General features: G+C 52.0%; 1 protein-coding gene across 1 annotated transcript; it reads left to right on the top strand.

Annotated features, from left to right (window-relative positions):
* Nucleotides 1-980: 980 nt before the first annotated feature.
* SEC14L3 (SEC14 like lipid binding 3) lies at nucleotides 981-18,167 on the top strand. Its single transcript, XM_082418488.1, is given in 16 exon segments — nucleotides 981-1,268; nucleotides 2,143-2,214; nucleotide 2,218; nucleotides 2,505-2,548; nucleotides 2,684-2,733; nucleotides 2,735-2,741; nucleotides 3,720-3,908; nucleotides 4,849-4,944; nucleotides 5,622-5,682; nucleotides 6,875-6,962; nucleotides 8,528-8,660; nucleotides 9,055-9,131; nucleotides 9,133-9,183; nucleotides 9,283-9,452; nucleotides 10,280-10,341; nucleotides 10,345-18,167. Coding segments are annotated over 16 exon segments (1,314 nt in total). The 5' UTR covers nucleotides 981-1,112; the 3' UTR covers nucleotides 10,402-18,167.
* Nucleotides 18,168-19,761: the final 1,594 nt, after the last annotated feature.

The raw sequence follows: 19,761 nt of genomic DNA, 5'->3' as shown, positions 1-19,761 counted from the left end.
GTAGGGGACCTGGGACAGCACTGGGAAGAGGGGCTTGAGTTAGCCCAGCTGTTGGGTCTGAGGCTAGACCAGGGGAAACTTTCAGCCCATGTGGACCCCCTCAAGGCCTGGAAGATGTGGCCATGTGGCTGTACTGTGGTCTCAAGCAGATGCACTCCTGGTTTCCTTATAGACAGTCATTGACAATGTGGCCTCTGCCCTCTTGGAGCTTCTGACAGCTGGAGAATCCCTTAGACGTGCATGACCCTTGACAGTCTATATCTCAAAGGACAGGGAAGCCTTCTGGGCTTCCCTCATCACCTGGCACAAGTGGTGGACGCCCCTCACTGATCAGATGTTTAAAATCCCAAGAAGCACCCTTACCGCCCCAAGGGCATCAACATGCCCCACCTCTCCCTTAGGACCCAGGGGATGCGAGGTCCTGGACAAGGACCCTTGTGTCCCCATGACCTCAGCGATGAGAAGGGAGGGAAGCAGGGTTGGGGGAGCTCAACCCTTCCCCGTATTGAAAGTGAGGGACCAGCACCACAGGATAGAATTTGAAAGACAGGAAAAGAAGCATCAGCCCTGTGGGAAAAAAAAAACCTTTAACAAGGACACCTTTCGAGTTCCATTTTTCTGCCCCAGCCTGTCTCCTCTTGAATATGGACATTTGTTGCAAAAAGACATGAGCCTCCCACCCCGACAAAGTGAATGAACTGTTTACTAGACTAAGTCCCTGACTCCTAGCCATCAGAGCAGGGTGAGGGTGACGTTTGCAGAACCGTAGGTGCGGGGTCTCTTCCTTAGTGAGATGGGGAGACTGAGGGTCGGAGAGAAGGGGTGCCTGCAGGGAGCAGTCCTCACTCCCCCTGAAATCCCCCCTTCCCTGGAAGCCTGGGGAGCACTGAGGGGGGTTCTACAGGTACCTAGCCTGGACTCCCATGCCATGGGAAGCCAGCCTCATTTCCTCCCAGCCTCTTCCACCTGGCAGGGGACCTCTGACACGCCCTCCCATGCCTACCTGCCTCCCCCCACCCTAAACTATCCCAGAGCCAAGCACGGGACCTCACTTAATCCCAATTATGTAATGTGCAACCCAACAGTTGGCCAAGGAGGAGGCGCCTGGAGCCATGCCCAGGACGGGGGGCAAAAGGCTCCACTTGGTCAGGTCCACAGACCAGGTTTGGCCTCTGCCTGCAGTGGCCTCCACTCCTCCAGCCTCACCCAGCATTATGGGTGGCCGAGTCGGAGACCTGAGCCCCAAGCAGGCAGAGACCCTGGCCAAGGTGAGAGCCAGGGGAAAAGGGCTGAGAGGAGGAGGGAGGGCGGTGGCCGGAACACTGCCCCACTCTGTTGGCCCAGCATGTCCTTGACATTGTCTCTTTGCCATCACCTCACCCAGGGTCGGGTCTCCCAGTGCCCGGTGACATCAGCCCTGTCCAGGGCAGAGGTTGAGGGAACAGCACCACTTCCGGGCAATAGTGTGGGTGCCAGACCAAGCCTGACTTCTCATCCAGGAGCCAGACCCAGAGACCTTTACCTGACATGCCCGTCTCCATCTCCCCTTAGGTGGGAGCTGAAGATGCTGATGGTCTGCACTCTGACTGTGTTCCCTTTCACTCCCCAGGACCCTGAAAGATGACCTGTCTGTAAGAGCTGAGAGATGGAGTAGAGTGTGTTGTCATCCCCATGGTCAATGGGGAAGAGGACGGATAATCACTAACCATGTTTTTGTAGAAAATGGGATGGAAAAAAAGACAGAAGCCTTGGTGGGCTAACACATGAAAAGAACTAAGAATACATTCATACTCCAATCTACTTACCCACCCATCCACCCATTTATCTTTTCTTCCATCCATCCTCCTACTCCCACCCACCCGTCTATCTATCTACTCACACACCCATCTCTCCTTCTGTCCATCCACTATTCATTGATTTGTCCTTCCTTTTTTTCCCATCCATCCATCCATTCTTTCTTCTTTCTATTTACTCATCCATGTATCCTTCCTTCCATTCACCTACCCATCCATCCACCCACCCATCCTCCATCACTGTGGGCCAGACTGCACTGGAAGAGAAGGAGGCAAGGCGAAAACAATCACTGAGTCTGGGGCCAAGGCTCAGTGTGAAAACCTCTTCAATCAACGTCTCTCTTCCCAGTTCCGAGAAAATGTCCAGGATGTGTTGCCTGCCCTGCCCAACCCAGATGACTATTTCCTTCTGCGCTGGCTCTGAGGTGAGGGCAGAGGTGGGGGAGGTCAGGGTGAGGGGGCAGTGAGAGGGCCCTTGTCCCAGCTGCTCCAGAAGGACCCAAGGCTCTCAGGATCCGACCACACCATCTTGCTTCACATGTTCAGATGCAGGAGAGGGGAGGGGACAGGAAAGGGAGGTCCCACCCAGGCCCTCAGTGCCTTCCATAGCCCCCCACTGCCCTCCATAGCCCCCCACTGCCCAGGACCAGGGCAAGATGACTGCAAGGCAACCTCTTTCCCACCTCATGCCTTCTTTCCATCTTCTCACAGCTCAGAATTTCGACCTGCAGAAATCAGAGGCCATGTTCCACAAGGTGAGACCCATCCCCCTCCCTGGAAATTTGACGAGGGGCTTTGTGGGGGCAATCCCTGCCTCCAGCCCCTACCTCCATCCCCTCCTCAGGGGTGCTGGGAGCCCAGTGAGATCTTACCACTCGACTCCCTTTCAGTACATGGAGTTCCGGAAGACCACGGACATTGACCACATACTGACTGGCAGACCCCGAGGTGAGCCAACACCCGCACACCCCCCAGTCTCTTACAGACTTACCACCCGAGCAGTCTCTGGATCATCGGGACCATGAGTGGAGGGTAGCAAAGACCATGAGTGTGCAGGCACCTCTCCTGTAATAATTATGAATATTTCCTGGGGGCTTATGAGGTCCAAGCCTGAGTTAAGACTTTATCTGCATGATCTCATTTAATCCTCACAACCCCATGAAGTGGGTACCGTTGTCCCCATTGTACACATGAGGACACTGAAGCCCAGCAGTGGTTAAGCAGCCCACCCAAAGTCCCACAGCCCCAAGGTGGAGCTGGGATTTGAGCTCAAGCTTGTCTGTCCTCCAAATCCAGGCTCTTCACCACCACAGTTAGCTCGTGGATCTGAGCTCTCACCCCTAGGGCCTTGGTGAAAGCATCCTGTCTAGGTGGGAAAGAAACTTAGCTCACCAAGAAGTTGGGGAGAAGAGTCCCACCACTGGCGTCTTAGTAAAGCAGTGGTCCTAGTTTCATTTGTGGAGCACAAGCTCTGAGTCAGGCACTGTGTGATCTTGGGGACTTTCCCCAACAGAGGAGGGGGAATGGGGCTCAGATAGGTGGCATCACTTGCTCAAGGATGCACAGGAGGGAAGCAGTAGCATCTGTTTTTGAACCAGGTCTGTGACCTTCAGAATACATGTTCTTCATCACTAAGCCCAACTCCTTCCCATGGAAAGGGACACAGGAGACATTGGGGGCAGAACTAAGGAGCCCAGAGGCCTCAAGCAGGCACGGCTGAGACCTGCCTTGGCCATGTACCTGCTGTGAGCAAGACCCCCTCCTGCAAGCCCCTCAGTTTTCTCACCTGGACAGTAGTGCCGCCCTCCAGCAGAGAGACAGTGCTTGTACCACGGTGTGTGTTGGCTCAGGCCGCCCACGGCAGCCTGGTCTGGGTATCTCTGGGAAGTGCATGATGCCAAGTTTCGTGTGTTTGTCCATGCCCAGGTGATCCAGAAGTACATGCCTGGGGCCCTGTGTGGCTATGACCATGACAGCTGCCCTGTGTGGTATGACATCATCGGGCCACTTGACCCCAAGGGCCTGCTTTTCTCCGTCACCAAGCAGGACCTGCTCAAGACCAAGATGAGGAACTGTGAGTGCATCCTGCGCGAGTGTGACCTTCAGACAGAGCGGGTGAGGCTGCCAGGGGACGTGGTCCCAGGAACACCCCTGTGCTCTCTGCTGTCAGTCAGAGGGCTCTGTGGTCAAACACCAGCTCTGCCGCTTCCCCGAGCTGGAAGAGTTTGCCACCTTGGAAAGTGGTAACTTTGGTGGTGGTAACTTTGCCACCTTGGAAAGTTACCTCACCTCTCTGAGCCTGTTTCCTCACCTATAGAACAGGGACAATAATAATGGTCGCAAAGATTAAATTAGATAATGCAAGTATATGGCTGGCATACAGGGCCTAATTCATGTTTCTCAGAATGCTAGCTACTGTTATTCCCTCTGAGTCTTTGCCCCTGTTGTTCCTCTGTCCGGATAACCCGACCTCCAGCACACACACTTCCCTCCCACACTTCCTTGGCTCTCTCCTATCTATCTTTCAGGTCTCAAACTGTCACTTGCTCTGAGGCCCCCGTCTGGGTTAACGTGTGTTTCCACAGCGCCCATGTTGTCCAGCTCTCACTTCAGGACCGTGGGGATCTGGTTGCTTGTCAGTCTCCCCAACCAGACTGTGAACTCTTTAAGGACAAGAACTCTGAATTATTGAGCTACATGCTATACTTTCAGTGTCTGGCTCAAAATAGGTGCTTAATAAATATTAGTTGGACAAATAGAGGGATGATTGGCTGAATAAACAGCAGTATGAAGGGATGGATGGGTGAACTGATGAGTGGGTGGGTCAAATAATGGATGGATGGATAGACATGATGGGTGGGTGGATGATGAATGATGGGTGATGGGTGATGGATGGATGGTGGATGGATGGGTGGTAAATGCATTCACTGTTTTGTCCACTCATTCATCTGAGGGCAGAATAGGAATCTGGGAGAAGCCCTGAAGGGTCATGTGCTGGGGTCACCATCTCCCAAGTTCTGAGCCTGCACCCTGATCCTTGCTCTCATCCTCACAGCTGGGGAGGAAAATTGAGACCATCGTGATGATATTTGACTGTGAAGGCCTGGGGCTGAAGCACTTCTGGAAACCCCTGGTGGAAGTGTACCAGGAGGTGGGGAAAGGCCCCTGGGCACCCCTGCTTGCTTTAACGACCAGCTTGGCCTGCTGTGACCTTGCTGCTCACTCAGAGCCAGGATCTGGTAAAAGGTGGTGGCCTTCCTGGGCCCCATCCCTGCAGCTCAGGACCCAAAGATATGTTTGCTGGAAGATACCACAGAACAGGCCTCAGGGACAACACTGTACTGAGACCATAGGGGCCAGCTTCAGACAAACCCCGCCCAGCCCTGTCATCCCTAGCTCTGTGACTCAGCCGAGTCACTTTATCCCTCCATGCTTCATTTTCCTCACTTACAAAATGGGGATACTGATTGCACTTCAAAGGGATGTAGGGATATTTCAGTGAGTTGTTATGTAAAGTGTATACACAAGTGCTTGGCAAATAGTGAACATTTAATAAACAGTAAACGTTTTATTTACTATTACATAAATTATTATTATATACTACTGTTGCTATAACATTTGCTCTAAAAATGATTATTGTTATGTAATTACTATTAGGGTATGGTTGCAATAGTCTGGGGTGAGATTTCCTCCAGGGGCCATAGAGGTGATAGAAAGAAGGGAAACCCTCCACAGCCCTCTGAATCCTCCAGAGGGGAGGTTGCAAAAGGAATGGGGGTAGGAGAAGAAGAGGTGTGGGCTCTCATGGGGTCTTTCTTGGTTCCACAGTTCTTTGACCTCCTTGAAGAGAATTACCCAGAGACCCTGAAGTTCATGCTCATTGTGGAAGGTGTGTGGCAGGTGACTTCACTCCCCTGTGCCTCCAGTTCCTTATCTGCACCCTGGGGACAATACTAGCACCTTTTTCCCTGGATAGCAGTGAGGCAGGTTGGTTGCTTGGCTGCATGCAAATCAGAGTGCCTGAAACAGAGTAACTTCTCCATAAATGGTAACTTCTATGGTTGGCTTTACTGCAAGAAGAGGCAGCTCCAACCTCAGTTCCTCCAGGAATCCCCCCTCACCTTTCCCACCCATGTTGATCTCTCCCTCCTCAAACTGCCTCTGGCACTGGCAGCTGGTGCAGCCCAGTCTGGCCTTTCCTGTCAACTGCTTTCTGGGGCCTTCAGTTGTCTTGTGTGTATTCATCCTGTTTTCCTTGGGTTGTCTGCTCCTTGAAGGCAGGGCCTCTGATTCTCCACTTTTGTTGTATCCCTCACAGGCCTGGGGCCAGGTGGAAACTCAGTAGGTATTTGGGTGGTGGTTGTTTGGGTGGGTGGGTGGATAGAAAGATGGATGTATGTTTGATGGTTGACTGGTTGATTCATTGCTTAGTTTGTTGTCTATTTGGCCAGTTGTTTAGCTGGCTGGTTGACTGGTGGTTAGCTGGATATCTGGTTGTCTGGTTGGATAGCTGTTAGCTTGGTAGACTGACTGAGTGACTAGTTAGCATTTTGATTGCCTATGTGGGTGAGTGGCTAGTTGGCAGATTGGTTGGTTGGTTGGCTGATTTGTTGCTTGGCTGTATCTTGGATGGTTGATTGCTGGTTGTTTGAATGGTTGGCTGGTTGGTTATTTGAATGGTTGACTGACTGGAAAAGGCGGTTGGTTGGGCAGTTAGCTGGTTGTTTAATTAGCTGATTGGTTTACTGATTGGCTGACATGTTGATTGGTTGTTTGACTATTTGGTAGGTTGGCTCTTTGATTGGTAGGCTGATTGATGGGTTGGTGAGAAGGTGAATTGATTGGCTATTTTTTGGCTGGTTTGCTGGCTGTTTGATACATTGAATGATTGATTGGGTGGTTGGTTAGTTGGCTGCTTGTTGTTTTAGTTGACCAGTTGGTTGGATGGTTTGTCAGATGCAGGGCATTGGAACTTGCCAAGGTAACTCATGATTCCTCCACATTGTTGGGTATGACTGTTATTGAGAGAGTGGCCCAGTGGAATTATCTTTTCCCCATTATACTTGCTTATATCTCTCCAGCCACCAAACTGTTCCCTGTGGGATACAACCTCATGAAGCCCTTCTTGAGTGAGAACACTCACAGGAAAATTATAGTGTTGGGAAATAAGTAATTCCAGCTCCATCGCCTAAGCTCTACGTATGAACTTTGGAGTAAGTTTGGTCCATCACCCTCTCCAGAGATCCACACATCACCTAAAGTCAGAGGCTCCTCCTTCTCAAAGATGAAATGGGCCTTACACTATAGAGTCTATCCTGTTACCTCTGTCTTACTTCCTGCCATGCATCTTTGGTGACTAAAGCCTCCACATCTTTCTCCTTATCAGTTTCAGTTTGGTTGCTAGTCAACCTCTGGGCTATGGGCATCAGTTTCTTTTCAACACTCATCGCCTCAGTGCTTCTAAAGGCAATTTGGGCTGAAGAGGATGAGGAAGAAGAGCAGGAAGAGGAGAAGTGATTCAGAGAAGGAATGCTCAGTAAGAAGGGACTGGATAAGTAAATAACAATGCATCCATTTGATGAATTATTGGGCAGCCATGAAAAGTGATTTGATGTCATGGGAAATGTCATTAAGTTAAAAGAAAAATAGATTATAAAGTGGTGTGGATAGTATGGTCTTATTTTTATAAAAACAAGAATATATTTCTAGAAGGAAATACAACAAAATAATTTTGTGGTTAGCAAGAAATCAGGTGGTTTATAATTTTTTTTTATATTTCTGTACTTTCTAAACTTTCAGAATTACATGTATTACCTTTATAAGTGGGCAAAAAAAATGTTTTAATGATAGAAAAAAAGAAATAGAGAAGAGAAATAGTTCTTAAACTCAACTGGTGACCCTGAGCTTGGAGGATAACATCTCATAATCAGAATGATCAGATCATCAAATCAGGAGATCTGAGGATCCAGGGGGATAGGGGATGGGGATGAATCTAACAAATCCCTGTTTTCTCTCCCTTTCTGATACCTGAGTCTCTGCCTCTGCCTAGATCCACTGGGGTAGGGAGCTGGGTGGATCACAGGTAGACCCCAAATCCTGGAGCAGTGTGGGTAACTGCCACACTCCAGACCCACGTCCAGGCCTCTGCCGCATTTGGTGGTGCACAGGGTTCTGTGCATTTGGCTGTGAGATGCCAGGCATTATGGTCTTTCTTCTCATCCCACTGGTATCTCCCATGGCCACAGCAGGGGATAACTTGAATTGGTTATAGGGCTGGGGCCATGGTGACACCCCAGGATCCAGAACACTTAGAGCTTTGCACAGGGCATGAAGAACAATAACGGGCATTATGATTGTGGTGATTAAGCAGCAGAGAGGGGGAGGTCCTTTCAAAGACCCAGGGCTGTCCCTCTCCACCCAGAGGTCTGACTTGTGTATGCCACTTGCACACAGTGTGGCCCCTGACATGGTCCTTGACCTCATTAGCCTCCTTGAAACAATTAAACAACTCTAATCTTGACTGCTCATGACTGGGAGACCCTCAAAAATGTGCAAACCCATCAGCCAGGGAAAAGATGTTTCTATAGCAACACAATGCTGGAAGATATTTCTGCAGCCTAAGGCCTGGGGGCCTAGGGAATGGGCCCTGGCAGCCTAGCTCCTGTAGGGCTTCTCCCCAAGGTCAGGTCCTCCTGGTAGGAGGGGGGCTGATGGGTCCCCTCCATGCTCAATAGTCACCCTTCAACCCCTCTCCCCACAGACAACTGGAAGGAAGGTTTGCTGAAACTCATCAGTCCTGAGGAACTGCCTGCCCAGTTTGGGGGGGCCCTGACCGACCCAGATGGGGACCCCAAATATTTAACTAAGGTATGAAGAGCCCCAGAACAGGGGAGGGTAGAGGAGTAGAGCTGGGTTCCTTTCTCACCCACTTATTCATTCCACAAATGGCTATGGAGAAACCCCTGTGAGCCAGGTATTGAGTTAGTCCCAGCCCTGCCCTAACAGAGCTCTCAGCAGCTGTGCAGGCAAACAAGAAATGGGGAAATTTTGACCCAGAGGGATGAGCTGGAAGGGGAAGTTCCCAGAAGAGGCCCTGATTGAGGATGGAGGGACACAAGAGGCTTCCCAGGGTGGGGGGATGGGTAGGGGAGGACAGGATGAGCAGGATACTTCCAGGAGATGGGGAAATACCTCAGGCAGGAGAAACAGCATGAACAATGCAAGAGGGGCGGAGCAAGCCCATCTTGCTCTGTGTCTGCAAATCAATTATGGTGGGGAGATCCCCAAGTCCATGTACATGCGGGACCAGGTGAAGACTCAGTACGAGCACTTGGTGCAGATCCTCGCACCAGGTGGAGTACGAGATCCTGTTCCCAGGCTGTGTCCTCAGGTAAGGAACAGGCCACCGACCCACCCCTGGCTGGGCCCTAGCCCCTCAGGGACCCTTCAGCCTGAGCAGCGACCTGTTCCCCTCCTTCCCCCAACACAGGTGTCAGTTCTCATCGGACGGTGCAGACATCGGCTTCGGGGTTTTCCTAAAGACCAAGGTGGGGGAGTGGCAACGGGCTGGGGAGATGACGGAGGTGCAGCGCAGCCAGCGCTACAACGCCCACCTGGTGCCCGAGTATGGGAGCCTCACCTGCACGGAAGCTGGTGTCTGTAAGTCTGCCCTGGCTGGGCCCCAGACCTGGAAGGTTGGAGCCACCTGTGCCATGGTTTATAGGAAGAAACAGAGGGGTAGTGACCACCCCCCCACGGACATACACCCTAGGTCAGTGCCATTCATCCATACAGTCACTCATTCGGTCCACACTTGAGAGCACCTATCGTGTGCCAAGAGCCAGAGACAGAAGGGGTTGAGAGCACTCAGGCCACAGGACACAGGCAAGGGACAATAGGGCAGTGACATTCCCCAGGAGGAAACTGGGGCTCTGAGAGGTAAATCAACTTGCCCAGAGCCACACAGCTGAGTGTGGTACCAGGGTCCCACTTCAGCCTCGTGGTAGCTGCATAACCCTGAGCAAAAGTCTTACTGAGCACAGGTTTGCTCACCTGTGAAGCAGAGGCTACAACTCCTACCTCTCGGGTGCCTGTAATGAGGCAGAAGGCATGCACAGGCCTCGCCCTGCACCCCACTTCATCAAGGGGCCTGGGAGGCCTCTGATGTGCCGAAATGCCCCCCTGGCACACCTGTCATGTGATTGTCCAGGTGTGGACACAATGGGAGGCAGTGGCTATTGTTCTCATTGCCAGTTGGTGCAACTAAAGCCAGGCTGGGCACATGCCAGGAGGAGGTCAGTTTCTGTTTACAGGCCCTGCTCAGGAATGGCAGTTCCCATGGGGAAGGGAACAGGAGTCAGGGGAACTTGGTCCAGCTTGGCAAACACAACAGGTGGGAACACAGCCCGTTCTCCCCCATGGCCAGGGCAGGGCGCAGGGAGTGTGAAGCCAGGCCAAACTACCCATCTGTCCATCTGTCCCCCCAGATGTCCTGCGCTTTGACAACACCTATAGCTTTGTCCACACCAAGAAGGTCAGCTACACAGTGTAGGTGCTGCTCCCGGATGAGGGCATGCAGAAATATGACAAGGAGCTCACCCCTGTCTAGGCAGCTCCCTCACTTCCCAGAGACCCCTGACCCTCTGCTTTCGGTCTATATATCCTACTCTTCCCCCAGAAATTGCTCAGTAGTCCTCTTGACTCTGTGACACTAGTAAGTAAAGAAAAGGTTGCCTTGGGGAAAATGCATATGCTGTGGTCAGATCAGGAAAGGTACGAGAGGCACAGCTTTGGAGAATGCCGAGGTTGCAGAAAAGGAAGAAGCAAGGGTAAAAACAAGTGGATGTCCCTGAAACCCAAAAAATAGCAAAACGAGTCTCCTAGCCTTTGTCTTCACTTCTGAGGCATTTGTGTGCTTGAATTTTTTCTCCATGAGTTATCAGCAACCTGGGTTGGAGATGTATCTAAATTCTTTTTACTGCTACTCCTTATATAGTATATGCTCAATATATACTTGTGAAGTTGAATGGAGGTAGGGAGCAAGTGATTCATGGGTGTGCAAGATAAGAAGTACTAGGGAAGATTTCAGCACCTCGGACAGGGACAGAGCCGTGGAGGGGGTGGACTCTCTTGGAGACCCAGGGGACCCAGCCCCCAGATCTATGGCAGTGGCTGCCCCCTTGGGTAGGTAGGAGCTGCCTAGAGAAGGCTTCGTCTGACTCAGAGCACACAGCTTCCCCAACCCATCTCTACCACCCTCACCGCCTTCCGTTGCAACTCACAGCTTATGTTTTAAGCAATTAAAGGCACTTTCCTAGAAGCAAAGGAAGTCACATCTGGCTCTAGCTGCTGCCTGGCGATAATAAAAAAACCCACAGCTGTCTTTCGGTGAGTGCTCTATGTACCAAACACGGTGCCAAGTGCTTTATGAGTTTAGCCCATTTCACTCTCACGCCTGCCCTGAGGCCACGTATCATGGTCACCTATGCATAAGGAAACCAAGGCTCAGAGAGGTGAAGTCACTCACCCAACATCATACAACTCTTTTTTTTTTTTTTTTTTCTTTTTTTGGCTGCGCCACACAGCTTGCGGGATCTTAGTTCCCTGCCTGACCAGGGATCGAACCCATGCCCTCTTAAGTGGCAGATCCAAGACCTGTTTTGTTTTTTTTTTTCACTCTAAAGACATTGCTCTTAATTGCCCTATAATACTGCTTCCTAAGACCCTACTTTTACAGAGAAGGAGAGAAGGAATGACTTGTTTGTCCTAGATCGTCCAGTGGAAGTGTCTTGGATGTCACCCTCTCCAATCTCAGTTTGTGGGCAGAGGAGGTGTTATGCCCATTGGGCAGCTGGAACAATGGAGACCCACAATGCTAATTAAGCAGCTCCTCCAAGGAAACTCACAGCAGAGGGGGCAGGGCTTGTGCTTCAAAGCCCAGCATCCGGTCCACTGTTTGCATGGTCTCTGAGAAGCATGGCCTCTTGCCATCCACCAAGACCCTGGGTGACTAGAGTAGACACCAGGGCCCCAGGACGTTCTCGCTCCAGGGACATGGCCTCAGGGACATGGAGCTGCTGGCTTGAGCCCCAGGTCCTGACACATCTCTTGACAGGAGGAGTCGAATTACACAGAGACTGTGGATGGTTGGGAGCCAAAGGACTTGAGATTCCTTGGGAATGAGCTGAGGGCCGAGCCCGCTGGGGTGAGCCCACCCATGGGCAGAACAGGAGGCCTGACTCTTAGACTAATCAAGCTAATGTTCAACAGCAGCTAGTACTTTCCATCTGCACTTATGGACGCATTTTATAGATGAAAAACAGCTCCCAAAATGCACTGGCCTTGTTTCCTTCAGCCCATGGGTGGCAGAAATAGGACTGGAGCTAAAGGCACCCTCCTCCCACCACTAATTCACATTACTGCAGCAACTTGCCAGAACAGGACAAGACTGCCAACTCTCTGAGCTGGGGGCTGGGGTGGGGGTGTGGATAGGAAGGAGGAAAAGAAGAAAGGTTGTCAGATTTAGAAGAAGAAAAAAGGCAATACTTGGGACATACTTAAAATGTATTGTTTATCTGAAACTAAAATTTAACTGAGTGTCCTATATTTTATCTGGCCACCCTACAAATAAGGAATGAGAGAGAGGAGAGGGAGGCGGGGAGGCAGAGAAGAGGAGGATGGGTTCATACTCTTGGAAGATGGTGGCAGCAGCTGCAGTTGGGGCAAGGATGTCTTGGGGGGAGGATGGCTCAGCCCCGGGGATACAGCGTGGAGGGACAGGGGGTCTCACCCTTGCCCCTTGAGGTAAAGACCCCACCCCCAGGCTGCAGCAGGGGCAGAGGATGAAGGGGTGGACCCTTTGCACCCTTGAGGCTGAGGCAGCTGTGAGCAGTTCTGTTGGATTATCTGCATTTGTCTAAGCTCCTCTACTGCAGCTCACAGACCCCATTTTGAACAAAGGGGGAACTTGTTACCAGGAGGCAGGGGCAGCGCAGAGAGCTTAGGCTAGGACTGGAGCCAAGAACCAAAAAGTGCCCCTTGGTACCCGTGGATGCCCAGCCACAGCAAACCCACTCCTACTCCGTAGCCACAGTCGGTGGGAAGCAGCCCTCCAGCTCCCAGCCTCCGGGTCTCCAGTCTCACCCAGGGGCAGGATGCTTTGCTCCAGTTCTGAGTGTCCAGGAGGTGGCTGGGGAGGGAAGGAGACCCCACTTAGCCTTGGCTAATGGGCCCCCTCATTCCAGCAGCAGTCAGCAACCAGTATAGTGGCAGGAAGACCGAGGCCTGCAGGCTCCCCACTGTGTGCGAAGGGAAGTGAACTCCTAGTTCCCACAGCCCAGAAATGCCAGGGAAGAGACGGGGAAGGAAAGACCTCAGCTGCCCTTGGGAGGCAAAGATGGTGACCACAGCCTGTTTCCCTTAAAAGAGGGGGTTCAAATTTGGCAGCTGAGGCCGAAAGTCTGGGCCAGTTAACCTTGTAGACCCCAGTCCAGGGCAACCTTCTGTCCTGATGCTAATTAGGCACCAGACCCCATCCTCTTCCCCAGGAACCCAGCACTGCTGCAGCCTTTCCAGAGAATCCACTTTCACATCACACAGTTAAGGTCAGCTTTGCCCCCCAGCACATGGTACAAACACACACAAGTACCAGAGGGAGTTAAGACCAGAGCACTAGAGAAGTAGAAAGCTTTATTGTGTGTATATAAAGGGTGATTTAGTGGTCTTCTGAAGGGCCCCCTGACTCCCTGATTTCCTCAGCGGTTGTCTGGGACACTCCATCAGTCTCCTCCTCCAAAGACGGTCTCTCCATTGCCCTGGCCACAGGCTGCCTCTCCTCGGTGTCTGGCCTGGTCCAGGCCCGCCTCAGTGTGTTCCCCAGCCAACCTCGAGGGCAGCTCAGCTGGAAAGCCGCCAGCACCTTCCTCAGGGACAGCAGGATCGGGATCTACAGCAGAGTGACGCAGCTGACGGCCAGAAGCACTGCCAGCAAGTCCTTCCACATCTTACAGGAGGCCGGGAAGCACCTCAGGGCTGCCCAGTGGTGTGGGGCAGGCTGTGCGGGGTAGCTAGAAGTGACCCTGAGCCCACAGTTACTCATCAAGGTAAAAAAAGAAAAGCCAGGAGCAGGCAGGGAAGCTGGAGATGGGACAGGGCAGAGGGGACAGGACCACAAACGAGTGTCTGTGAACCTGGATGGTGGTGGGACCTGTCCTCTCAGTCCTTTTCCTGGTTTTCCTGTACCAGGGAGAGGCCACCTACATTTCCAGGATAAGGATTTCCCATGATGTGGGTGAAGCATCCAGCTACGGAGCTAGCTGAGGCCTTTCATCTCTCCCAATTACCCAGCTTCCAGAACCCAAGGCCTGTGCGTTATGGCGGCCAACACTTTCATTTCAGAGAAATGGGGAAGGAGTTTGCCCAGGTTCCCACAGCTTGAAACAGGAAGTACTCACCTGTAGGAGGTGGTGTTGTAAAAACAGGATTTCTGGCCAGGCTCAAAGGGTCTCTTCCAACTCCAGATGCTCAGCCAGCAGATGGTATATACTTAAGGAAGAACCTAGGCCCCCAGCCCCAGGTGAGAGGGCTCCTCTTGAGCTCCCATGCCCCCCAACACAACCACCTGTGTTGAACTACGTTATGCCTCATTTATCCAACTGGGCACTGCAGGGAGAAGCCAGGTCAGCCTGTGACTGTCACAGCCCCAGCCCATAATAGGTCCTTAGAGGGAGAGAAAATTCTCCTGATTTTCCTTTACCCATGGGCATTTCCTCACTGCAACCCTGGTTTAGAACAGGGGCAGATTGGAACCCATGGGTAGTTTCTGCTATAGGGCACTGGTTAAGTTACAACTCGACCAGACTGGAATTCTACATAGCTGTTAACATTCATGGGAGAATACAAAAATGTATTCTCCTGGGAATTCCCTGGCAGTCCAGTGGTTAGGACTGCATTTCCACTGCAGGGGGCATGGGTTCAATCCCTGGTCAGAGAACTAAGATCCCACTAGCCATGCGGCGTGGTCAAAATAAAAAGTATTCTCCCGTGCAGAGAAATGGGATATTCAGTGGGAGGAAAACAAATTCTATCATGGCATATGCAGACCTATTTTATAAAACACTAACTTAGTATATGCCCAAGGATTGGTGATTCTCAGGGTTTCAGGATTTTCATTTTCTGTTCTATATATGATTTAACAGTTAACATTGAGAACAGATCTTAAAAGGAAGTGAGAAGTCAGTGTAGCATATGACTCTTATAAAGAGACGTACAGACAGGAAATTCTAGTGTCATCTTGGGATAATCTCCAAGCAGCGTTAATTGTCCTTTGTGCATCTGTATCTCCCGTGATGGAAGTATCTTACTGTAAAGAAAGGAAGCTTCAAGTTGCCCCAGGCTGCCAGCATCCTTTGGGACAGGCCACAGTGCCCAGGTTCCTCCATCCTAATCACATCTATCAAAATCTCTCTGGGGTGAGTGGGCCTTCCCAGCCCCCCGTGCGATCGTTGGGCCAGGCTTGATCCCAGACTTGCTCCTGCACATGCAAATGCGAGACCCCCAGGGCCTTGCCTTTTGGTCAGAGCTCAGCCGAATCCAGGGCTGTGGGTTCCAAGTCCCAGCTCTGGATACCTATCCCACTGCCATTCTCAGGGTGAGGGTTGCCAGATAATACAGGATGCTTGGTTAATTCTTTAAAATTTTAGTATAAATATATTTCATGTAATATTTGGGACATATTTAAACTAAGAAATTCATTGTTTATCTGAAATTCATGTTTAACTGCAAGGCCTAAATTTTGATTTGCTAAATCTGGAAAACCTATCAGGGGATCCAGCACTCCTTTCCTGGGCTGACCCCCAGCTCTGCCCAAGATAGCCCTGGGAGGGGAAGCACAGTGACAGGAAGAGAATCCCCAGATCCACCTCGACCTGGGGCATCGCCCTCACCTCATCCTCTTGCACGTCATCGTTGAGCAAGAAGGCCTCCACGCTGAACCGCAATGTCTCATTATTCTGCCGGGACCAAGGGGCAGAACCGGGGCCTACTGAGAAGCACCCGGGGGACAGACAAGGGATCCCAAGGGACCATCACCTCGGAGACTGGCCGTAACAAGTTTCCTCGGAAGCCATGGAGAGGCTTACTCTGGGGCCTTCTTGCTCCCTAAAGCCACGTTAAAGAATGTCCACCCCATTACTAGAGTCTGGAGACAGACAAGGATCCCAAGGGACCATCACCTCGGAGACTGGCCATAACAAGTTTCCTGGGAAGCCATGGAGAGGCTTACTCTGGGGCCTTCTTGCTCCCTAAAGCCACGTTAAAGAATGTCCACCCCATTACTAGAGTCTGGGGACAGATGTATTTAGCCTGAGCAAAGGGCAGAAGTTACAAAGTCAGCCACGAGTGACAAGACTCTAAGGCCCCTGCAACCACTCAATGGCCTGCACCCCGGCTGGGAAGGACAGTCCGTCCTCTGCCAAGCTACTCACAGCCCAGGTGGGCAGCTTCAGACCCCAGCAAGTTCAGGCCAGGCACCATAAATGGTTACTAATGACCAAGTGCAAAAAACAGACTTCTACACATGATTACACCAGTGGCCCAGCTAAGCAAGACCCCAGGATAGGGATGAGCTATCTGCCCCCATCTCCCTCCCCACCCCTCAAAACCCCACAGACCCCCAGTTGAAGACGAGGGTGTATGTCCTCTGAGAGCGGTTCAGGTTCACACACTTGTCCATGTAGAGCTTCATGGCCCAGTTTAGCACTGGCTTGATGCGGGCTTCTAGGGTCAACCACAAGCCTTCCACATAAGGGAAGTGGCGAGGCACCCGAGGGAAGAGGGTTATTCCTGGTACGTAGCCAGAGCTACCCCCTAACGAGCACCTACTGCATGCCGGGTAAATCACAGCCATTATTCCATTCTTTCCTGAATGGTCCTAGAAGTGTTATGCCCATTTTACAGATGGGGTGATGGAGGCTCAGAGAGAACTTCGGTTCTCTTACCCCAGCCTCATCTACCAAATGGGTGCACACCTGTCCCACCAGGGGTGGAAGACTGAGGCCAGGTACAGGATGGTACACATGGCCCACATTCTGCCCTCCTTGGGCAGCCCTCAGGGGTTCACTCTCCATCTCCTCCATAGGCACCAGGCCAAGCCTCACCATGCAGTACCTGGAGGGCCACCTGCAGGAGCTGTGTGTTGAGGGCTGAGGACTTCTTGGAGGGGTCCTTCAGGGGGGCCAGGCAGGGTTCATGATGGGCCAGCTGCAGCCGAGCTGTTTGCCTACCACCCAAGGAGCAGCCTGTGCTGGGGAGCTGCTAATGAAGAGGGACCACAGGTCAAGGGTGTCCAGTGGGTCCCCACAGTCAGACTGGAGGGCAAGCCCTGAGCAAGTTCCCCTAGGGGGAGGGAATGGGAATGGGAGGACCGAAGGGAAGCTGCTCAAATAAGCTTGACCAGCACTGAGCATCCTCCTAGCTTCCATTAGGGGCTATTCCATATACCCCCATATGAACCGCACAACTGCCCCTATTTTACAGATGTGGAAACAGGCTGGGAAGTCCTGCTACCATCTGCCCATAGTTACATGCAGCTATCAGCTGCAGAACTTCGATTCAAACTCCCAACGAAGGGCTCTTCCAGAACTATTTAAAGATTGAAGTTATATGGCAAGATTTGGATGATACCAATGGTATTAAAAGCTGAGTTTACCTTTACTCCGTCCCTACCAGTAACTGCTTGCTTTGTGTCAGTGTGAGCAGCTGGCCTGTGTGTAAGCAGACTCATCCCTGAATGGTCCCCAGTTAATTCTTTTTACCATTTGGGCTCCTGACCACCTTGCCATGCTGCTTTGAAGAAGGATTATCTTGACCCAGAGCGCCTAGAGCAGACCAAGGACCAGAAAGGAGTTGAAAGGTTTTTTAGAAAGGAGAAGAATTTAAGGCAGTTGTGTAGTGTTTGCTGAGCATCTACTGCATGCCAGCTCTGTCCTAGAGGCCAGGGGTGCAGGGTGGGGGTGGGCCCCTACCCCTGATTTTGGCCTGGCTGGACAGCTCAAACCTTAAGAAGGAGGACCCTGGACTCTGGAGGTTCCTGCTCAGCCTGGCTCCCCAGACATAGGGTGAAGGTCAGGGAGGAGGAAGAGGTAACCTGGGGCTCTGGTGTCCTGGGCTCTCAGTGGGGGAGGCAGCAAGGGACTCCCAGGTCAGGGCGCATTGGGAGGTAGGGCTGAGTGTTGGAGGGCACCTGACAGAGTGACTCACAGGCCATCAGGAGGGAAGTCCCCTCCTCCCAGCATCCCCAGGATGCCAAGTCCAGCTCCTGTGGTGGCCCAGACCAGGCATGGGGGGATGAGTTATCCTCGCAGGGGCTCCCCAGGTACACAGCTGGCAGAGGGAGGCTCAGCTCAGCTCAGGGGTGGGGAGGGCGTGGGGAGGGCGTGGGGAGGGCGTGGGGAGGGCCCCCACCCACCACCCGCCACCCGCCACCCGCCACCCACCACCCGCCACCCGCCACCCACCACCCGCCACTCCAGCTCCCAAGGTAGACCCATTGCCCAGACCTTACCGAGAAGCAAGACCCGAGCAACACGCAGAAGCGCCCTGGGGACAGCCATAATGAGAAGAAACATTGCCCACCCCCCACAAGCCTCCTTAAATTAGCCCAGAGAAGGCTGGAGAAGGAACAAGCCTCACCTGGAGCCCACACGTGAGCCTAGGGCACGGCTGAGCTAGGCCAGGCCCAGCACTTCCACGTTCCCCCACCAGGGGCCCCCCACCCAACTGCAATGCCTTCTGATTTTAGAAAAGGTTCTGAAGCCCTCCTCACTCACGTGGGATTTAATAAGGCTGGTAGAAGGCTCACCGCACAGTGGACTTAACTTTCTCATCTGTAGGATGATAATGGTGGCATCTACCGCACAGGCCGTTATGGAGTTTCTGTAACACAGTGCTTCGCACAGTGTCTGGCACATAGTAAGAACTCCATCCATGTTCTCTGTGGGTGTCATCTGATGATTCTTGTTCAAGAGGAGGGAGAAGCATGATGATGATTCTGTCTGGGGGGCAGAAGCCAGGGAGAGTTCAAGGAGCAGGTACTGTTAGAGATGGACCTTGAAGGCTGAGAACAGAGGGAAATGGGGGTGGGGAGGGCATTCCTGGCAGGTGGCATGGCCTAAGCAAAGGCGCAGAGGCTGGATGTGCAGGAGTCAGGGGAGGCAGAACAGAGGTGCAGGATGCGTCACGGTGAGAGATGAGACTGCGTAGGCCCAGAGGCTCTGAAAGCGAGGCTGAGGTGTTCAGACTGGATCCTGGAGGCTGTCAGGAGTCAAGGAAGGTATCAGAACAGAGGAGGGACTTGGGGAGATTGAGCCAGCAGCAGAATCAGATCAGAAGCATGTTCCTGGGCTTCCCTGGTGGCGCAGCGGTTAAGAATCCGCCTGCCAATGCAGGGGACACGGGTTCAAGCCCTGGTCTGGGAAGATCCCACATGCCGCGGGGCAACTGGGCCCGTGAGCCACAACTACTGAGCCTGCGCATCTGGAGCCTGTGCTCCGCAACAAGAGAGGCCGCGACAGTGAGAGGCCTGCGCACCGCGATGAAGAGTGGCCCCCACTTGCCGCAACTAGAGAAAGCCCTTGGACAGAAACGAAGACCCAACACAGCCAAAAATAAATAAATAAAAAATAAATAAATTTATAAAAAAACAAAAAAAAAAGCATGTTCCTTTACGCACTGGACCTTTAAGGAGTGCCCAAGACTTTCTCGCTTATAAAAATAAAACCATGATGATCACCCTCAGATGCACATCTTCGAATCATCATCCAATTATTTCCTCTGAATAAATTCTTAGGATTGGAATGCCTGAACCATAAAATTGGCATACTTTCTCTCTAGATTAGTCATCTGATGGCACAATTACCAATTATTTGCCCTTGAAATGGATGTCTCTTGCCACAATCATAATAGTGGTTAA

This window comes from Balaenoptera physalus, assembly GCF_965194825.1.
Source record: "Balaenoptera physalus genome assembly, chromosome: 12".
NCBI lineage: Eukaryota > Metazoa > Chordata > Mammalia > Artiodactyla > Balaenopteridae > Balaenoptera > Balaenoptera physalus.
Note: the sequence above shows the minus strand (reverse complement) of the source record. Positions and strands in the feature narration are given on the sequence as shown.